The 22,404-nt window shown below is 38.0% G+C and overlaps 1 protein-coding gene across 4 annotated transcripts; it reads left to right on the top strand.

Annotated features, from left to right (window-relative positions):
• The first annotated feature begins 1,101 nt into the window (after positions 1–1,101).
• On the top strand, positions 1,102–20,607 carry LRRC72 (leucine rich repeat containing 72). Of its 4 annotated transcripts, XM_030008364.2 has the most exons (9): positions 1,231–1,368; positions 3,198–3,271; positions 6,698–6,767; positions 9,680–9,761; positions 11,190–11,303; positions 15,035–15,124; positions 17,137–17,301; positions 18,552–18,579; positions 20,146–20,607. In XM_030008364.2, exons 1-9 carry the CDS (start codon positions 1,339–1,341, stop codon positions 20,309–20,311), a joined length of 819 nt encoding a protein of 272 aa, XP_029864224.1. In that variant the 5' UTR covers positions 1,231–1,338; the 3' UTR covers positions 20,312–20,607. The 4 variants fall into 4 exon arrangements, with proteins under 4 accessions (XP_029864223.1, XP_029864222.1, XP_029864225.1 ...); XM_030008363.1 differs by lacking the exon at positions 3,198–3,271 and having other exon boundaries at positions 1,102–1,368; positions 17,140–17,301; XM_030008362.1 differs by lacking the exon at positions 3,198–3,271 and having other exon boundaries at positions 1,102–1,368.
• Positions 20,608–22,404: the final 1,797 nt, after the last annotated feature.

Genomic DNA, 22,404 nt, shown 5'->3' with positions numbered 1-22,404 from the left:
ATTTCTGCACCAGTTTCTTACTCTCCGGTACATTTCCTCTTTTTATGTTTTTTAATACCCTAGAGATATTTTTAGAAGCTAAAATAAGTGATTAAAGACATTTCTGTTGTCAGTTTTATACTTTTAAAATGCCTAGTCTTTCTACTTGAGGTTTCTATTTGTTTAAAGCTATCTAGCTGAAATGGAAGCCACCCACACAATTTTTCTGTGAAAATTAGATATTTGCAATATAATACTTGTACTGTAGTTCCATTCCTCCATCATACACACTACATCTAGTTTCAGTGGTCTGAACAAGCAAAGGCATGCACATAATTAATTCCATGAGGGACAGCTTATTCATATATTTGCGCACACACACAACTCTTGCTCTTTGTATATCAGTTGCACATAATTTAAAATGACTCCTTCTGCTAACTTGAGTACTCTGTGTAAATTAAATGCTAAATAAAGCTCCGAGTTTTCAGACGTATTTTTTTTTGTAGCTTGATCAAAAATTTTCTATTGTCCTACATACACGTAAGAGTACACACACACACACACTGGAAATGGTTTTTTCTGTGTTTCAGCTTGTGCTATGCAGTAAAACGGTTATAAAAATAACATGGCAACAGTTGCTTCCACATGTGGATGTCATAAACATTTTGTGTTACTTTACAACCAAACTCAACCAAATGCACTGTCGCAGCAGCGGGCCCATTCCAGGAGTGGGCATGGAAGACGTTTTCTCAGGCACCAAGGTGATTTGCAAGTTGCAAATGAGCAATACATACGGCGTAGATTAGTTGTAAATTAAAGTCACAAGTGTTTTCTTTGTAAGTGACATATATACACACATGCATATAGGATTTGTACTTTTAAACCCCCCCCCAAAACTAACAAAAACCCAAATCCACACAGGATTTTTTTTTTTTTTTTTTAAAAGGCAGCACACTTTTTCAGGATTGTGAGGGAATACGACTCAGAAGACTTTCCCGAGGTAAAGCAGATATCCCTCCATTTCCCTCAGCCGTTGCCGTACCGGCATCTCCCGCAGGGCCACCCCGCCTTCGACCCCCGGGCCCCCGCTCTCCGGGGAGGGGCCCCTCGCTCGCCACCCACTTTCTTCCCCCGACACGAAGCCCTGTCTGTCTTAACGCCCAGGGTCGGGCGGCCCAGCCCCCATTTCGGTGTTGAAATGGTACCACCGTTTCTAAGGGAGCGCCGAGACAGGGCTGTCTGCGCCACGCCAGGCTACCCTCTGTCACCCCCGCGGGGCGGCCCCCCCCCCCGCCTGCCTGTCCGCCCCCCCGCGGCTCGCGCTCCTTCCCCCCGGCCGCCTAGGAACGGGACTCTAAAATGGCGGCGGCCGCCACCGCCGGCGGGCAGGTGAGCGGAGCGGCGGCCTCTCCCCACACCCCGCCCCGGCGCGCCGCCAGGGCCCGCGCTGCTCTCCCGCCTTCCGCCCGGCGCCCGCCGCCGCTCTGAACGGCGGCCGCCCCTGGCGCGGCCCCTCGCATCCCGCCCGCCCCCGCAGCGCCCCCGGCCCGGCCCCACAGGCGGGCGGCGCCGGCCTCGCCCCCTCGCTCTGCCGGGCGCGAAGGAGAGGGGAAAGCTCGCTACCGCATACCGAAGGAAGGCGTGCTCAAGTCCTCCCGCGGCGGCGGAAGGAGCTAACCTCCCCCGCTCGCACCGGCAGCGCGGGCCGGCCCCGGCATCCCCCCCCCGCCGCCGGCGGCAGCGCGGGCCGGCCCCGGCATCCCCCCCGCCGCCGGCGGCAGCGGGTGGCTCGGCTCCTCCGAGAGAGCCGGCCCCAAGACCTGCGCGACAGCCTGCCCTGCCTGGGAGGGATTTGGCCGGGAGAAGCCGCGCACCTGAGCTCTGCCGGAGCCGCTGCGGGCCCTGCCGGGGCCGCGGGGTGCTGTGGTGGAGAGCCGGGGCTGACCGGGAAGGGGGCTCCCGGCGTGGGGAGAGCGTGAGACCCCAGATAATGGAGTTTGAGGAATGCAAATCTCGGGGCACGGTCTCCTTGACTGTGTCTGGCGTAGTATCGGGGATTTCTGTTCTCCGAAGTAGGTGTGCGTTCCCCATTGGTAACGCCCGGCAGCTGTGCACCTTCTGCTGTCCCAGGGACAGGCGTCAGCGCGCTTGGGGTTGTCGCACAGCTGCTTTTCTCCGGATGGCACTTCTTTTTCCATCTGCAGATTTTGCCTGTGTAGAAAGAAAAATACGGCCATTTGTCCCAGATTTTTCCCCTACTTGGCAGCTGCAATCAGGCTGCCGGCCATATCGAGTTCCTGGGCAAATGGCCACTGTTCCAACATCAGTTGTGTGGACTAAGTCACAACATCAGCTGTGTGGAGTAAGCGGCTAGTGCGCACTGCAAGTCCCCGAGCTCCTTGCTTCCTCTGTTCAGACAGGTCTGGCACATTTGCAAGTGCACCCACAGTTATTTTACGTATGTTCAATATACCCAGAACGCGCTGGAGTGATTGTGCAGCCAATAACAGGCCGCTCTAGGCATGCCTGTTGGTGCTTCCAAGCCATTTTCTAGTTGCAAAGTCGAATCAATTTTGTGTTTTAAACAATGGTGATCTTTATGATGTTGGGCATAATAACTCATGTAGTAAAACCTTTTTTTTCCTGATAGATACTTTACTTTTTATCAACCACTAGTAACTGAGATCCATAATCCTTATGTTACTAGGATTCATCGATTTTACAAATTATAGCACATCAGTAATATACTCTGAAAATCAAAATTGTGCCTACATTTTTCAACATTAAATGTACAAGCAGAGTTTTCTGGCTGCTCTGTTTTGTCATGTGCATGAAGTAAAGTTGCATAAAATAAAGTTGCAACTGTATTGCAAGTTAAGCAGTTTTCTTGTTGATTGCTTGTACTAGGTTGGCTGACCTGAGTGAGAAGCCCATTCTCCAGCCAACATACTTTTTCACTTCATGTCTATGAGCTATGACTCTCCACTAGAAAAGAATATTAGTGTAACATAATTGTTGGAGTATTTTTATCAATGTAAAATAGAGACTGCTAATTTAATATCTCTTTGTCTCTTAGACTATGTTATAGTTTGCGAGGTGCTGTGATGCCTATATTAATTTTGGTGTGCGTATTAATTTAGACACTGAATATGTATATATTGTAATGAATCTGTAATTATGCAGTATATTATGCTGACAAATGTACTGTATACTGTCAGGCAGTAGAAAAACAGCTGAAGATCTGTGGCTTTAAGAGGAATGTGGATGTCTTAGTATTGTATCTGGCTGGACAGTAAGTAAAATATGTTTCGTGGTTTGGCTTTTACTAAAAGTAGAGTACACAGTAAATTGTAAACTTTCATAGAGCTTTCTGTATCAGATACTCTCTGAGCATCATTTATATGTGAAATATCAGCAAATCATATTTATACCTAGTCCATACATGGTGTGAAGGAAGAAATGGTGAAGATACACCAACATACACAGCAGAGCTATACTCACAGTGAAGTAGTTAGCTGCCTCAGCCCTAGATACACAATCCTTCTCCAGCAACCCAGAATTGCTTGAGGGTCTGCAAGTTCACAGTGTTGTGCATGAACTTCTACCACAGGGAGCAGAGGAGTGAGTCTTAATGGGCTGATCTCTACCTGTTCTAACTGGCTTGTAAGGCTGGGTGGAAAGAGCATCAAGAAGGCAAATGAAAAAACACAGGACCTGCCCAGTCTAAGAACTGCCAAATTTCTGACCTCCCTGAAGAAATCTGTTATTGCAACAGTAAAACTCCTTGGTAGCACCTTTGAAATTACCTGCATCTCTACTATTAAGAATTGAAGGGAGGGCAGGGCAACATGAAGTGAGTACAAGAACAGTTGTTTGGGGCTGGCAGTACTGATCAGAGAACTGATCTCCTCTGAGAGCTTTATGAAACAGCTTAAGATGTAGAGCAGATGAGGAGAATAAACCATGCTAAGTGAAGGAAGGCAAAGCTTTCATGAACCTGTGGGTGATCTAGGTTGATAGAGGTGTATGTTGTAGGATGAACATGCTGAGAGGCTACCATAGAACGATGGATACGTGACAGGGCATACTTCAAAGTTTTTGGAAAGCATACTTTGAATTTCTGGCCAGGGCATAATTCCAAGTGTTGCATACCTGTCTGCAGCCTCACAACTGCATCTACTCTTTGTATGGCTGATACCATATATAAAGAACTAATGTAGTTTAATAATTCAGGGTCAAGGTTTTCAAGGTCTCTAGGTCCTATGACTGCAAAAAAAAAAAAAAAGTGTTAAGGGATTTCAGTGTTGTCTAGTTGGTTTTAGTGGAAATCAAGTGGTCTTGAAAATTTAAATGTACCCACTAATATCTTTAAATTCCTTAGCACATCTCTTGATTTACATCAAGAAAGTATTTGACGCTTTGTGAAAAGAAAATGTAAAACATATAGTTACTGTCAAAAGTATTAAAATATGTATTTTAGAAAGAAGAAAACATACATAAAATCTAAGGGAGAAGTGTAAATAATGAGAAAATTATAAGATGCACATGTATATTTTCTAAACAATACAAGAAAATTATTTTAATGTGTATGTGTAAAAGAATTAAAACTGTGTATACAGTCTTAATAGGCACATTTTTCTGATTTTAAATACTTAAATGTGTGCTCTCACTGGCTTTGAAATATTTTTTGGTATGGAATAAAAAGAAATGTTCAGATGGCAGATATAGAAGTGATCTGTCTTCCCATGAAACCATTTTGAGACAGATGATGCAAGCTGGCTTCTCTGATGATTGGAGAGAAGTGAATTCCTTTTATTCTATACCAATTTATATAAACCTTGAACCTCAGCCAATCTCAGTATCAGATCATGCCTCCTTAACTGTTGGTCTGACATAATTTTCTGCTGGCTGAAATAAGAAAATGAAAAAATAATAATTAAAGTCAATCAAATAAGAGGGAACGAGTTTATATTTTTAAACCACTACTATTAAAGGGACATGAAAAAATGTACTTTTGGACACTGAAAGCTGTCATCCTGATTAACTTAGCAGTAGGTAAGAAAAGAGTGCTGCAGGCCAAAAAGGATCAGTTTGTAAGAGACATGCAAAGCCTGGAAGGCATATAGAAAGGGACAGGCTCTTTTAAAATGTTAGGGGAATTAAGCTCTACCCGGGGCAAATTAAATGCCTTAATGCTACAAAAAACCAAAACAGATCAAGGCTTGGAGATAGTCAAGATGAGGCTGTTTCTAGAGAGGGAGTAAAGCCAATTAAAATGTAAACCTGTAAACTAGGTATAGAACAGCAGTGACAAAGAATATGAGGGTAATTTTGGCTTTGCTACCTGAAAAATAGTTCAGGGGTGTACAGGTAGAACTATACAGAAGAATTAGTAGCTCTGTAAGAGCTCTGTACGTCCTGTCAACACACATCTGCTTGTGTTTACTACTTGCAGTAATGTATTTTCTTGTTATTTGTGACAATAGACACATAAATACGTATCTTCATAGTTTGTTTTTATGGTTTATTTGAGGAAGCCAAATAAACAGTTTAACAAAGTAGCAGCATGGGATAATCTGATTTTCAGAAATACAGGAGAATAAAAGTACAGCACCTCAACTTTGTAGGGTTTGCTCTTGACAGATTTTTTTTTTCAAATGCAAGATCAGAAAAGCTATCCACTCCCCCTTTGTCTGTATCTGGAGAGTTTGTTGAAAAAAACCGAACGAACCATGGGAAATTAGAGACTAAACTTCATAGTTGGAAAACAAGCAGATCATTTTAGACTGATGCTGTGAGGTTGATTTTTATCAGTCCCGTTAGTTCTTTCTGAAACACTGTCCCTAGTCTTGCAACATGTTAAAATCCACGAGGAAAGTTTTATGTCAATTAAAATTTGTCATCTAAAAGTCATCTATAATTGTTCTAATGTAAATCAAGAACATTTATTTAAAGCAATGAAAAATAAGGAGGAGCAATTAGTGAAGATTACTTGGCAGCTCACTAATATTCCCTGGTTACTAGGTAATTTGTTATTTATAGTACACTAGCAAGCTCAAAGTGCTAGATACACAATTAAGCAAAAAACCCTACCAGCACATAGGAGATAGTTCCAGCCTCAGTGGATGTGCAGTTTGATTTAAAACAAGACTGTTAATGAATATGAGTAAATACTAAGTTTATATGAGGACACGAGAGAAGAGGGGTGAAAAAAGGGCAAAAGATTTCACAATATGCACAAATATGAAAAATAGTAGGAAATGTACATTCATGTGCTTGGTGTCTGTCTTCTGTTGGCTTCTCTGGCACTGTGGCTGAACAATCCACGCTGCACCTTCAAAGCAATTTTCCTTTTAGGTTTGTGTCCCCAGGGTGCCAAACTTCTCCCCCTGTGTTTTGAGCAGGATTTCTATAAACTGCAGAATATATGGGACTCATAGTCCTTGGGAAAATAAATGCTGTTATGGAAAAAAAATTAATGTATCAGTTTGTTCCCGTTTCTTTGCCACCTGTTGCTTTATTATGTTTTCAGGTGTCTAAAATGCTTACACTGTCTCTGCCATCTTGTTCTTTATGTCTTTCTCTGCTATGGTTTCTACAGAAGTGTGGCTTTTTAGTGCTTGTATAATATTATTTATAAAAAAAATCAACTGTTTGTAAAGTGATTAAGCTCCATTAATGCTAAGAAATTTGTTACTCTTTTTTTTTCTTCCACCAGAGGACTAAGAAGTGTCCCAAGTCTTTCACGGTTTCATAGGTTAAGGTATTTGTGGATTAACAACAATAAGGTAATAAGGTATTCCTTTAAAGAGCAGAACAATGCATCTGGACTCTCTGACTATTATTTCATAATTTCTCTAACATAAAGTATTATATAATTGTCAAGCAAATAAATTATTTTTAATTTCCAGGCAGATTTAACTGATTTAAATATGATAGATTTGAAGAAACAGTATTTTTTTTACATTACAGAGTATGAACTGATATCTTTTCCTTTAGATTCACATCACATTTATAAATTTTGTGTGTTTAAGAAGCTGAGGTTTTGTGATGATACCTTAGCAATAAAAAGAAAGATTGAGTGCATTTAGAACTGAGTTACTGGCCAAATTGCCTGATAGTGTACTGATACCTGAGGTCTGGGATAGCAGTTTCCAGTGTAGCTCATACCAAGTATACCCTGCCCACCAGAGTGGGCAGCTCTTGGAACAGACCAACGGGTGATAATGGCTGTAAGGTGTTCTTAGAACAACTTCTGGGCTTCTTAGTTTTTCAGGAAAGGAGTGGACTGCAGGAAATGCATAGCTCTTTTTTTATGCCCTTGCAGACATGCACAGTTTATTTCCTGGCAGGCTGGTGGTTGAGGTGAGACTCCTTTTTGCCCTCATGAACACGAGTGACACATAACTCTTTCAAATGTGCTTTTCCCTGTGCACGGGGAGTAGCACTGCAGTGCTAGGGTTGATGGGGTATCATCTGCCATTATGCAGGCCATTGTGTCACCTACACTTGTTTGATGTAGGAGAGATTTCCAGGAGAGTGATTAGAGTATGGCATTGGGCCACATTAATTTCTCTTGTTTCCAATGCATTGTGTGGTCCTAAATCAATTACACAAACCGCATGCCTTACTTTCTCCATCTGTGCAAATCTAGATTATAGTATTTATTATATCCTGTAGGGGTTTTAAGACAATGCTCTGTCAAAATCTCCGGACACTGCAGTTTCCAGCCAAATCTAAGCACATTGTATCTTACACAAAATCATCTACTTGACAGCAGAATTACCTGATTTAGAAATCTCCAAATACATAGCCAACCATTATTAAATGTTTGAATTGAATCCAAACCTTCACCATTAGCCACTGGTAATTAAAAAGCAAGAAAAGTGATAAAACCCACAAATTTCTAACCTGCTTTTAAATATCTTGCTGTACAGTAGTTTACCTGACTTTCATGATGGGCTCAAAGTCTTAAAACACCAGAATCGTTTGCTCAGCTAAATAAGTAGCTCTGTGAGCAGCAGAAAAAATAAATTTACATTCCATGTCACTTAGGAGTGTATGTATATCTGCTGCCCCAGGCTAACATCAATTATATAGCATCTTATGTTGACTTCACTAAAAGACCTGTGGTTATCCAACTATTTTCAAAAAAAGCAAAAATATGGATACATTGAAAGGTTGAACTAAAATCACAGGTATAGTAAGGCTTTCTCATGTATTTCTAAAGGACACTAAAGAATAAGAAGAAAAGACGTGATGACTAAGCAGAACTGATCTTGCTGACCATAAAAGATAAATAAATCTGATTTTTGCACAGATCTCACTTTCCTACCTAAGCAGTGACAAAGAGCATTCTTCTGTTGTTCTATATAATTTGTGTGGAAATGTCATTTTCTGTATGACCTGTGTGGAGAAGCCACTCAGTGGCTTTTCTTAGAAGTCCCAGCTAAATGCTCTAATATAGGGAGCATATTTTTCTGAACTCAGAAGATCTGAGATTTTTTTTTCTATTCTTAATAATGCATCACAATAATTTTATCACCAAAAAAAGTAAATTTCAGATGATCCTAAAAAACCCAATCTCATCAAGGAAGGAGAAACACCACTATATACAATAGGTGTGTATGGGCTTTACACTATACAAGATACAGTAATCACTGTGAAGTGTAGGATTTTTTTTATTTGTAGAATACTGCTGTTTTCACTGAACCGTGTTTTTCTGAGGTGAAGCAAGACTCAGAGAATGGCATTAATTTGAACTTTGAAGTATCTTTTCTCAGAGGATTTCAGAGAACTTTAGCAATGGAAAAACCTCTGTCTTGTTCTCCTCCTTCCAACTTTCAGATACTGTTAATACACAGAGCAAAGCACATTTATTTTAAAATCAGTGGCACAATTCAAGGACTGAAATCATTCCCCCACTAACAAATGGCTTTGCATCACAGAAATCAAAATAGTGTCAGGAATAAAATTCTGTTTGCTGTTCTTGCATTTGAACTGTAGAATAAATACTTAGGCACCTTTAGTACTCCCAGTTCTCAACTATTATAATGGTCAGCTTGGTATCCCATTGCATATACTTTACCTTGCGCTGAAGTCAAGACAAGATTAGAACTGAGCTTCTCCAAGCAAGGGGATGAGATTTCATAGGAATTGAAGATAACTTTTGGGAATATACCCCTACGTACATTTTTTTTTTTGTAATTGTAGTTGTAATTGATTCTGTATATCTAAGTAAATGTAATTTTTTGAAATTTAGGACAAATATATGCTCTTTGGACCTGCTGATGAAGAAATAATTTTAAAACTAGATGCGGGGCTTATTCCAAGGATATATTTCAGGAGTATTCTTAAATCAACATAGAATTATTACATCCTACAAGGGTGTTCTCACAATAAAAAATATTTCAAATATGAATAGAAGTAGAAGAAAATGTGAAGAGAAGTAATTCAATAAAATCTGTTTCCAAATATGTATATTAAATTTGTAGTTCAAAAAATTAGGTAAGGCTGTATTTGATGTGTAATTAGTATTTCTAATGAAAGTTCAGCTATCAAGAGAATCCTTAAACCAAGAGTCTTAAACAGAAATATAAGAAACTACCTTTATTTAAACAGTTTTCAAGAGGCCATGTTTATACTTCTCCAAAATTAAATTTAGGCTGACATATAACAATTTTCCTAACTCTAATTTCAGATCCAAGATTTAACTTTCTTGATCAAAAACTATTGCTTGACTGAACTCTATCTCAACAATAATGAACTGACAGATATATCAGGTACCAGTCTTCCCTTTTTATACTGTTGAGCAGAGGCCTATACTTTCTTTTCTGTGTATTGGCATTCAAATTTACAAAAGTGGACAACAGCAAGTAACATGGGTAAAAGCTCCTATGTGTGCATAACAATACATGTTAATTATTAGAGATTTAATTGTTCCAGCATACTTGAGTGGCAATAAGGTGATATGTTTATCCTGGTCTAAGGGATGAAATGTCATTCACTTTAATGTCAGGCAATTGTAAAATATTTTTGAACTTACATGACAATATTTCATATTGAAAATGAACATGCAAAGCTCTTTTTACGTGATGATTTGTAGTCCTCTTGCTGGCCAGGTACTCTGTAAGCAGACAGAAATACCTTTTGAGAGCCATTTATGTTTATATGATGAAAAACTGATAGCAATGCTGACAGACGTAACATGAAAATAAAAAGGTAATAAATTAGTAAGTTATCCTGCTTGTAAGGTAGTCACTAAGGTTCTGCAGTTTCTTCATGAAATAGTTACATTTATAATCAGAAGTATTTTGCAAAGTTACTGCAAAACTGTTTTATTGTAAAATTGCATCTGTCTTACATTTCTATTTCAGTTTTGCTTGCTCTTGTAGATTAAAGTGGCTGTACAAACTAGTGAATTTGTGAATGAAGAGGCCAAAGCATAATAAATCTGTGTATATTTTAGGCATTTTAAATGTTAATATTTTACTTTTCTCTATCCCTATAAAATGTGGGGATGAGAAATGATCTTGATTAGTTTCTGTGAGATTTTGAGGAAAATGAATGTTCGAAAGAAAGAAAATGAGCACGAGACAATACAGAAGATAACACAATATGGGTAAACAGAAGGGCAAGTATCATTTGTAGAGAAATGTGGACGAGAAATACTGTACAGAATTTGGAAAATGAAATGTCTAAGCCTGATGTCGTGTGAGGATGTGAACACATAGTCTGGGTCAGCCACAACAATATTTTCTAATAACATTTTCGTACATTAATAATTATTTGAAATTGAACTATTTTCTGAGGAATTCACTATTTATTGTTTGTGAGGCAAAGGTAATATTAGGTCAGGGTAAAAGGAAGTGAAGATGAATTAATCAAAGATTACTGGGGTATAGGAGGAAGGAAGGGAGGAAGAAGGGAGGATGCAGTTGATTTGTTGAGGCAAGGGCGATGGGAACAAATGGAAGGAACTGGAGTGAAAAAAGTTACGCATATGTTCAAGGGAGTGACTAGAAAGATGAAAGTGATATTGAAATCTCAGATAATTTTTTTTTTACTAATTTCATGCAAGGTGATACCAAAAGGCAGGCATAGATGGATAACTAGAGTATCAAATTCAGTGTGCAGCATAACAAAATAATTATTTAATAAAAGCAGCCAGGTATGGTGAGAATAATTAATTCTTTTGCATTTTATTTCAGGTGCTCTGAAACACCTATGTGCGTTACAGATTCTGTTGCTTCACAACAACCAGTTAAAAAAACTTGGCAAAACAGTGAAGGAATTGAAAGGAATGATAAGCTTGCAGACCCTAAGTAATACCTTATTTTTATTTTGCAGAACAGTGAGCAGTAGTTCTTCAGTGTTTCTTATCAGGATGTTTCTTGTCTGTTTCCGCATCATTTGCCAATAGCTTTTGAAGCTAATTGTCAATTTCAACCAAATTTGACAGAAGAGATCTCTAAGACATGAAAATTCCACAGAGAGTACCTCAACTAAGAAAAAACTGCCAAATGAGTTCAGAAGTTAACTCTTTTTGGCTGCTGGCTAGCTAGTCTCCTGGATGAGTAGCTTGGAGGCAGTCAAAGCAGTTTACTGCTGCCTTTTTGTAAGGGAACATGGGAGTACAATGACATTTATCATAGAGATCAAGGGAGCGGAGGAATGGGTGTTACTGCTGTTGAGAATGTGAGTGATAAGTTATAGAACTCAAATTCCTGCCTCGTGAATTCTGTTGCTCATAGAACTTACTTTCTGCATCTTTTTGGCAGACTGAATTTCTGGAGTCTAAGAATACATATACTTTAGATATTAAGTGTAGAGTACTTTTTGATATACTGGCTGGAAATGAAAGTAGCATAGGCTCTGAAATTTCAAATTAAGTTATACAAGACAGTGTTGGTACCACTAAGTTACAATGTAGGAAGTAGCCTCCAGGGAAGGTAGTATTATATGCTATTAACCTATTGAAAGTAAAAAAGCAAGCAGTCTTTTTGCTTGGTTCCTAAAGGAATGTCATCATAGGTCCTGCCAAACGCTCAGTACTTTGAGAAAACAGGAAACAAGTTTTGCGTCTTAGTGACACAGTTAATGGAGGTGAATGTCATCAAACCATACCTCCTTATGCATTCAGAAAACTGAATGTCTTATTGCGGGAAAAGAAAATATGGCTTGAAAAGTACACTTTTAATTGAACTTGACACTGTACCAGAATTAAAAACCAAATCAAGTGTTTAGGAAGACAACATCCCAGCCAAATTATTGTAATTTTTTTCATTATATGCAAGATATTGAAAAAATAGTCCATTTAAGAAAGCAGTTGTTTGAAGTGATTAGGCAAAGTCTGGATAGACATCCTATATATGAATGGTCCAATCACCTGAATTTAGTGTTACAGCCCTACAAATTAATAAGGAGCTTCAGCACACGCAGGGATTTTGTTGTACTTGTTGCAACAGTCTGTGGGAAATAAAGACAAAGAGCAGATACTTAAAAGTGCTGCTGAGTTATTATGAATGGCTGTCACAATGACATAGTGAAAATTGGGTACGTATTGGACTGGCCACCACCATAGAAGAGCAAGTGTTTAAGAGAAGTATCAAACAATGTATAGAATATACCAACCTACCCTGATAAAAAAATTGTTCTTTAGTTCAAAGATATGAAAGTAAACGCTAATCAGTGGAAGAAACTTAATAACCTTAATAACCTTACCTTTACAGTTATTCCTTTTTGACTTTTGCAGTCATGAAAAAATTGTCAATGTGTTTGTTTCAAAGAGTTTTCATAATAATGAGTTCTCAAATTAACAGGACTTTATTGGTTTAACAAAATGCGTATCTTCTGAGGATTTACTGGATGGGTTGCTCACGAGTGCAGCCTTTTGAGAGATATGGAGGGTTTCTTTATGGGCTCACCTTGTGCTCACATCTCCCTTTTGGAATCCAAAATTTTTGTTACGTACTCTGTAAATGGCCTCAACTAATTTATTATCTGCAGCTGATAACATCTTGCTGCTAGACCTCAGAAAACTCTTTTTGTTCTTCACTATGTTTCTACTGGAGTAGTTCCTTTCTGCCCCATGTGGGATAGGCACACTGTTTTCCTACGTTTCAAATAGAGAAAACAGACAAAACTGTGGAGGAAGAAAGCATTATCCCTAATTTGTAGAAATTGCATGACCTTGACAAGAAAGTAGATAGCAGAGCCAAGAATTGATCCCAGATGTTTTGTAAAATAAGACCATCTTGATCCATACAATGGTTGGATTTATTGTAAGAATGAGCAGTAGAAAAATTCATATACTCTAAAACAAACCTACACATCAGTGTTGATGAGGAGGGATGTGCTCCAAGTAGCATCCAGATTCAGAAATACTTAGTATCAACCCCGGTGTGTGCCTTGCAAAAATCTCTTTTGAATCTTCATTCCATTCCAGTACTAAACATACCTGCTTTTAGAGATCTTTGTGAAACATTTTTTCTCTCTGGAACCGTATCACATATTTGCTTGACTCAAGAACAGACTTACTAGATATATACCTAATATTCTTTCTGATGAGCACTTTCTAGAAAAAATAGCTATATACTACTTTGGTAAAAATGGAACTTTCTTTTGCTGCCACCTTGTGGGTCTCTTAGCTACTTCGAAGTACAATGATTTTTTAAAATTTGTTAAAGAATTAAAATATTTTAAGTTCTCCTCTGTATACATGAACAAGTGTTTTCTGTGTAAGAGATACCAAATGCCCGTTCTAGCCTTACTGCACCCTCAAAATAACTGCTAAATTGCATCAAGCAGTGAGCCCTTTGGCTGTCATACTTATCCTGAAGAACATGAAATGGCATCTTGTAGTTTACAAATCCGTGTGGAATATTTCCAGACTCTTTTCTTCTTCTAGTATCTCTTACTTGCTTCTGTAATACCTCTTTCCCTCCCTAAGTGCTAAAATTACATATAACAGGATTTTTTACCCTAGAGTGAATATTAGCCACAGCCTTTCTTCAAAAAGAGAAAAACAGACCAGTGTAGACCTTGGTAGAAGTTGTCAAAATTATTAAGATTTTTTTTTCTCTGCTCTGATCTCAAGGTAGCAGCCTCCTGATTATTTTTACTGTCTCTGAAGAACAGCATTTGTATAAGGATAAAAATAGCATTATTATGTTTTTCATTTAGGAAAAAAACCCCACCCAACACTTGTTTGTTTGTTTGTTAGCTGATTTGGGAATGAGCCAGTTTCTATTTTAATCAACCTTAGATATCACTCTCATGAAACAAACTGCTCTGGCTAGGCAAATGTTCCACATCTGGCAAAGCAGCAGCACAGGACTGATACCTGTCTCTGTGTTGCAAAGGTTTGGTTATTCAGGTAATGTGAACCTGAACGTAAGTATTTTAGTCAAGTTGCTAATGGGCTTTTGGAGCTTAGTTCTCAGGAACTTAGGCCCTTTTAAACATTTCACTCTTTAAGTTTCTTGAGTTTTCAAACTCATCAGAAGACTGGGTATTTACATTTTATATTGTGTCTATGGGATAAATCTTTATATCAGCTATGATAAAGCCTTAGGTGTCCTAAAGCTCATCTGATTTTAATAACTCTCTCCCCCTACAAATTTTGTGTCTTACCTTTAAGTTGTCACACCTAAAAGAGTACTGTTTTTTAAAGTAGGCTTCACCTAACAATACATAAAAATATCAATGGCAAACACTTAGTGGTTTTGTCTATATATCATAAAAAATAGAAAAAAAAACTTCAAAGGTTTGGAGTGCATGATGGAACCTTTACTCAGTTCTTGCCTGTGGTATTTTGCATACCCTGCAATAAGCCAATTCTTGCAGTCCATGTTTAGTTGAGTAATTTTGCATGTGTAAGGAGACTATGCTTTGTTTGCCCAGCAGAAGACCAATTTGAATTTGATAATATTTTGTACAAAATCTTTGGCTGCTCTTGATCTTTAATTTTCCTGCCTTGCTAAGTTAGTTGCTTTTCTTTTGCTGGGTTTGTTTTTTTGTGATGTTGTTTGTTTTTTCTGTATACATTTTGCAGACCTATTCCATAACCCTCTGGCACAAGACCCAGACTACCGGCTTCATGTGATATACTTCCTTCCTTCAGTACAGCTTCTTGACAGGAAGTGTAAGGATTTCGTTCCTCTTCTCAGAAAGCATTGACAGTTGCTTTTGATTTTAATCAGTTTGGAAAAATAGGTGAATTAATCTTACCTGTTCTTTTATATGCATTTGTTGATATAGCAAAAGATCTAATGAACAGCTACCCATTTTTTGCAAGATTTGTCAAGCAAATAGAGTTTGCATGGCATAAACAGTTAACTTTGCCAAATGCTTTTGATTTCTTTTTCTTTTTAAATTGTGTATGTTTATCTTGTATCTTGGTCTATATATTTTTGGGTAAGACAGATAAAAGCCTGTGCTTAGAAACATATACCTACATTTGTGCATTCAAACTGGTATATTCACATGGGTGAGTGTGTTTACTTAGATATGGATAATATCCTCAGCTATCTACATGTTTCTGTACAGTTTAAATATGTATATGCATATACCTCTTGATGAGGTACATGCTGACCAAGCTTTCAAATATAAATCTTCATAAATCATCAAGAGAGCTTCCACAGCTTGTCTACTGTAAATTCTACAGAAAAAAACCCAAAACCTGTCTTAAGAATAGCCAAATAATAAATCAGTCAATCCATAAACATGCCACAGTGGACTCAGAAAATCAACTTTGGTGATTTTTGTCTCTAGTGTTTGGAGAGATATGTGATTAGCAGGAGGACTGAAAATTACTGGAGAGCACCGAGAAAGGCGTTGATTCCTACCCCAGCTCTACCTTGCAAGAAAGTAGTAAGGAAAAAACAATGTCACCTTGAAAACCTGCTCCCAGTCTCTAGGAGAATCAGGATGCAGGACTTGAGCAAGGCAGCCACAGGACATCTGCAGGGGCTGGCAGACTGTGTAGCTCTGTCATGAAGGAAGGCTGGTGGTTGGGCCACAGCATGTGTCAGGGGCTGGTGAGGAGCTGCTGGATCCGACCACATGGCCATTTGCTTACACATTCATTTTGCACTGGTACCTCCAGTCTCTTGAATATTTCATCTTGTGCTACACCTGTGCTTAGCACATCTGTCAGACTGTTTTATTAAGGATCATTTTTGACTAAGAAGCAATGACTGAAGCTTAATGTGCTGGAAAATACATGTTGCAGTTAGAGCTTTAGAAACACTTCCGTAAAATTCCTGGACTTAATCTCCTAAATACAGTTATACTGTAATCAGTCCTGGATTAAGACTTGAGGCCCTAATTTGTATCAAGCTGTACCCTGGACTTTCTCTTTAGTGAACTGTTTCTCTAACATTACAAAGCTTCTTCACCATCTGTGGAACATTACCACAGCATAGTCCTGGCTGTCTCCTTTACACGAGACGTGCTCACACTTCTGTTACCTCCAGGCATGGCTACTGCAGTTCCTTCCTAATTGTTCCCCTAGACACCATGACTTAAAAACTTCCCTGAATTCAAAATGCTTCTGCCAGCGTTATTTGTGCTAAACCTTTAGCTCACTTCTGTTCCATAGCTGAAGTACTAGATTAGTATGCAGTTCGTATAATTGAAGTTAACATCCCCTATTTGACTTAACAGTCTCAAACTCTTTGTTTAAAACTTATTTTTTAATTCAAGTGCAAAACAGGAAAATTTGAAGCTTTTCTTTTGATTTGAGAGCACTCCTACAGTTTTCTCTGTAATTGAGCAATGGGAATTGAACTGGCCTTGAACCAGGACTTGGTTTTGCTATTCATAAAAGAAACTTGCCAATCTTTACTGACTTCTGCAGTAGATCTCACTTAAATGGCATGAAAAGTCTTGCTTTCTAGTTTCTTGGTTTAAAACTTCTGATCCTACTGCACTCAAGAGAAAAAAACCTTTATTTTATTGGACAGGGCTTCACCCAAAGCCTTTGGAAGTATCACCCATGTTCCCATATTTAATTGTTGTGAAATTATGCAGATTTACACAGCTGTTGTTACAAAACTCTGCACAAAAAAAGTGAATCACCTTCTGCATGCAGATAGACAATACCAGCATTTTCAGTTGATAGAAAAATTAAAATTTTTATATCCCTTTTAACAGCAGTTACACAAAGAGAAAGGGAGTCAGCGCTTCATCTTTATAACCGTGAAAGGTCTTGTGCCGTGCAGTCAATAGCTTTTGGAAGGAGAGTAAATACACCCCTGGGAGCTACAGTGGGATCTAGCAGGTGCAGTCAACCAGCCAGAAGACTGATGATGCCCTCAGGTATTTATAATAATGTACGGAAAAGCATACCTTTTTAGGTGATTTGAATTAAAGAAGGTCTTTTCACTCACCTGATAAAAAGTTACCGATTTTAGTAATAAAGTATAAATGCATCAGGAAGTCAACCAAATTGCTTCATAAATTGAGTAGTAGTGGCAGCAACAGGCAACAAATTAATCCTTCTACTAGGAGTATTGTGGCAAATAAGTTCTAGTCACTCCCTGTAGTTACAGAATTCTCTTTAAAGATAGCTGAACAAACAAAATTTCATTTTTTTCAATATGTGTCTTGTGAGTGTTTAGTTTTACTTTTATTTAATTAAAAACATCTCAGTACACTTCTAGCCTCAGACAGTGATCAGCATCATAGAGTTTTGATGCCCTCTAGTGCTTTTACAAAATAATCTCTTGAAGAAAGTATTTTCTTCCAAATGCTGTTTTAAATTTTATGTTATGTTGCCTAGTTTTGTAAGCAGATTCCTTTTTATGCTTTCCAAGCTGAGAATATTTTTATGATGTCTTATAATAGCATATAAATAATTTTTAGAGTTCTTAAAACTTTCAGATCTGGAACACAGCATGATCCTGGCACAAGAAAGCAGGTGAATACCACCTGGAACCTTGTGACTTGTACCGTATGACAATCCAGAACAAGCCTTGAAATCCCACACAATCTCATCTGCTTTTTTGATGTTTTAAAGATAAGAAAAACAATATTGTGCATAGATGACTGAAATGGTAGCATGTTAAACAGTAGTGTAGATGAAGTTTGGAGCAGTAATAAAATACCTGCAATTTTTTTTAATATATATATCACAATAGTAAACCTGAGAGCAGTGTATTTAATAATTTTGAAAAGGCTGGGAAAAAAGGATAGTTAATGATATTTAATGATTTCTTTGTTTTGCTGATAATTATCAAGGTAGGCATATAATTGTCTTTATCACTACCATGCAATCATTCACATATATAGACAGTGGCATCATTTTTCTGTGAAAGAAAAAAAAAATGCATGGAAATGTATGTCTATGGGAAATAAAATATAAGAAATACAAGAACTACATAAACTTAACCCCCCCCCAACAGATACTTGTTTTCACAGTAATTTAATAAAAGATGATCTTGAACATTTCAAGTCTTCTGCTAGTTTTCAGTTCATTTGAACAAGTAATTTAGGATCAGGATGGTGATCCTCAGCTAGTCAAAATGCTGTACAGCCATTAATGTCTTAATTTGAACTTTTTGTTATAGGTTGTGAATTTGGAAATCACACAAATAAGTAAGTAAATTTTTGAAATTCGTTTTCTTTTGCATCTCTGAAGCATTTACTTGATTTCCTCTTCTTGTGCCTGAAAAATACCCTAACCAGAAAAAAAGTCCAGTAAAAGTGAGCTTTTGAAAAAATTTCTGGTCTTTGTATTTAACATAGTTGCAACTCTATACTATTCTGATGAGACACCCTACCCACTGCTGTCTGAAATTTAATAATGAAAGATAGTCTGCATTTGGAAATGGGTATATAAAAATGTTATTTATTTATAAGATCCAATACTGATCACTAGAAAAAAGCATGCTTTAAGTCTTAGAGCATCAGAATAGCTGTTCTGTATTATGGCCCAGAAAACTTTCCCCTGACTGGCTGTTCAAAAATACATATTCTCTGGAAAATATTATGACTTGTAGAATGAAACTTTTTTAGTCTGTACTTGAAGTTACTTTTATTCTGTTCAGTTTCAAAATCATAGAAATAAACGTAAAACATCTCTCATCTCTGTGTGTGGATTGAGGCAGTATAAAGGTTGCACTTCAATGTGATGACATTTTAGATGCTATCTTTATAAGAGTAAATTTACAAACTTCAGATATCAGGCTTGTTTTTACTTTCTAGCTTTACACACAAAAATATTTGAAACATTTATTAAAGGAAATAATAAAAGCCTACGTGTGATGATATCCTTTAGCAATTTGATTTTATTTAGCTACTCACTTTGAGTACAGCCTTTAAGTTAATTTCTGTTTAAAAATTCTTACCTGCTTTCAGTGGAGTTAGCTGTCTTTATTGATAGAATGGATGTACAGCTTTCTCTCCATCTTATTTATGTAGATGCTTAGGCTTTGTACCTTTTCATGACAAAGTGTGTTATACTTGGCGGAGATAGTCCCATGGTTTGTATTAGGTGTGTGTTATTGCAGGTACATCTTTAAGAAATAAGTTCTTGTAAGATCAGGTTTTAATATTGTATCTATCTGAGTTAAAAAGTTTTGGTCTAAAATGCAGTCCTTGTCAATTCTGCATTGAAGTTGTGTGTCTGCCACTTTTCTCTCGCAGACTGCAGCTGTGGCAGGATACATGAACAACACAAGCTCAGAGTGTTCTAGATTCAGAGCTTGGAGAAGTGATATTTGCATGGTGGTTAGTTAAAAGATCCACAATGAAATAAATATGCATTTGAATTAATGGGTATCATATCACTATGAAATCATAAAATTAGTTTTATGATTTCCATTGAGTCAGAGCATTAAAAGTGTACAACAATTATAATTTTTGCGGAAAAAAAAGCAGTGAGAACAAAAGAACATCTTTAAGTCTACTATAAATGTATTTTAAATAATTTATAGCATGATTTTTTTCTTAGAATCCTGTGATTCTGACCTTTTCTCATTTTGTTTAGCTTTCTTAAATATGGTAAAAAAAGGAAACCACCTGAAAATTTTAAATTTTCAAATCCTCACTGCTAGTGCATCATGACTTCTAACTTCACTTTCTAGAGTGTGTGTAGTAAATTAGCTCCAAAGTAGTTTGGAAACATTCAGATAGTGCGCATTTGCTTTGTTCTTTTTGCAGAGTACCATTTGAGAACCCTGAAGATGCCGTTTTACTACGGGCAATGACAAGATCTCTAATGGAATTTTCTTCTGTTGACTGGAACAAAGTAGCCACCTGTCAAGAGAGACGGCTTGAAAACAAAGCAGAAGAAGCCCATGAGAAGCTGACAGTCCAATTTAGATGAGTGCTTTCTTCCTTAAGAAAAAAATTATTCCTCTCTCTAATGTGGAGATAAGCCCCTTAAGTAAGTTAATACCTCTATAAAACAAGTACACTAAAACATGCATCCAATTAAATGAACTTCCAGCAAAAAAAGTATTAGTGTACCATCCCTTTTATCATCAGATGTGTAATATGGAGAGTGAAGAAATTAAGAAAACAAATGATAAATAGTGGCAATGTTACAATATAAGTTGCTTGAAACTCAATTCTTACCATACTTTTGTTATCAGAATTTATTAAAGTTAAACTGCAAGTTAATTTTTAAGAAACTAAGGAAAAAGAATTTCATTCTTTATAGTTTCTACTGGGGAATTAGACTTACCGTGTTCATTACCAGTAATTTGTCTTCCTCCATCAAAATAAAGATAGAGGAAAGCAACCATTAAGCTTTTCTCATTTCTGAGAGGGATTAAAGTTTCAGTTTGCTAATTTGTGTGCTGCATGAATGCACTGAAAACTCTTAGTTTTATGAGGATACTCATTTGGTCTCAATACAGTGGAACCAAGACCTCTTAAGCATGCTGATATCTAGCTCTTGTCTGTGGCTGCTAATGTTCTCCCAGGATGCAGGCCTCTGCTTACTGGTCCTTTTGGAGAGACATACACAATGCACTGCCCCAAGACTGCTGACTGGTTTTAACACAGTGTCTTTTATAACCACATGGGTCACACAATGCTGTAGCACTACACCTGACACTTTTGGCTTACTAAAGCGTGTTACCACTAAGGAAGCCAGTGGGAGGTGTGCATATAGATGGAAAAGAATACATTTCTTCACATCTTTCTCCCTCCATTCTGCCAAAGGCTTAAAGTCAATGCTATCTGATGTATCAAAGCCCTTCTTCAGCCTGTGGCTTGCCTTCTGAGTTCCTTCTTTCTCTCCTAAGCACAGAGTCACAGGACCATCTAGGTTGGCAGGGATGTCTGGAGCTTATCTAGTCCAGCCTTCCGGTTGAAAGCAGGTCTGAGATCAGGTTATCCAGTGCCCTGTCAAGATGAGTCAAATATTTCCAATGAGGGAGGTACCACCACTTGGCAATCTCTTTCAGTGTTTAATTGCACTCCAGAGCATTTTTCTTATAGTCAGATGGAATTTCACCTGCAACAACTTGGGCCTGTTGTCTATTGTGCCATCACGGTGCATCCCTCTTCTTCTCTGTAACTACCTCTAGGTATTGTAAGACGGTGATTGGATCTCCCTGAGTCTTTCTTTTCTCTGGGCTGAACAAACCAAATTCCTCCAACCCTCTGATCATCACAGTGGCACCTTCACTGGACTTCTCCAGTTTTTTAATGTCTCTCTTGAACTGAGTTGACCAAAACTGGACACAGTATTCCAGATGAGGCTTAGCAACTGCCAAGTCAAGTGGCGTAATTACACCTTTGATCTGCTGGCTGTACTATACTTTTGTCTTCACCAATGCGTGGCAGCATTTACCTTCGGTGCTGCCAGGGCATACTGCTGGCTCCAGATGAGCTTCCTGCCCACCGGGACCCCCAGGTCCTTTTCAGCAGACCCAGACAGATCCCAGTTTGTACTGCTGCTTGGGATTACTCCATCCCAGATACAGGACTTTATCTTTGTTAAGTCTTATAATTCCTTTCACCTTTTTGATGTTTTGATGTTAGATTCCTTCCTTTTTGATTTCAACTTCCCTATTTTTCCTGCGTAAAGTTCCGTGCATTTTGTAAATGCCCTTGAATTAGCCTCGTCTTTGTAGTTTAAAAGGAAGATCAACACCTTGGTTTCAGTTAGGTTTCAAGAATGTTTAATTTCTCAAATTGAATCAGTCTATAGAGAAGCTACACCAAACTAAGCTTTGGCTAACATGTTTTCTTAAAGAGGTCCTCTCTAAGTAACTGTCCATTAGGATTTAGTAAGTATGCTCATGGACGTAGTCTATGATGTAATCACTTCACAGCAACAATTTCACAATCCCAGGATCTGTAAATTTTACGTGTCATAACAGACAGGGGAAAGGCTGAATTTAAGAGATTTTCTCTGAAAGCAGACTGTATCCCACTTGGAACTTGGAGCTAGACTAAGGGAGTAAG

The sequence above is a fragment of the Aquila chrysaetos genome, chromosome 3 (assembly GCF_900496995.4).
Source record: "Aquila chrysaetos chrysaetos chromosome 3, bAquChr1.4, whole genome shotgun sequence".
NCBI classification, from domain to species: domain Eukaryota; kingdom Metazoa; phylum Chordata; class Aves; order Accipitriformes; family Accipitridae; genus Aquila; species Aquila chrysaetos.
Note: the sequence above shows the minus strand (reverse complement) of the source record. Positions and strands in the feature narration are given on the sequence as shown.

Bases quoted from the DNA above. Each gene is read 5' to 3' on its own strand.
- LRRC72 (XM_030008362.1), top strand. From the start codon at position 1,178: ATGGTACCACCGTTTCTAAGGGAGCGCCGAGACAGGGCTGTCTGCGCC. The intron at 6,768-9,679 runs GTAATAAGGTAT...CTCTAATTTCAG, and splicing joins TGTGGATTAACAACAATAAG to ATCCAAGATTTAACTTTCTT. The intron at 11,304-15,034 runs GTAATACCTTAT...TACATTTTGCAG, and splicing joins GATAAGCTTGCAGACCCTAA to ACCTATTCCATAACCCTCTG.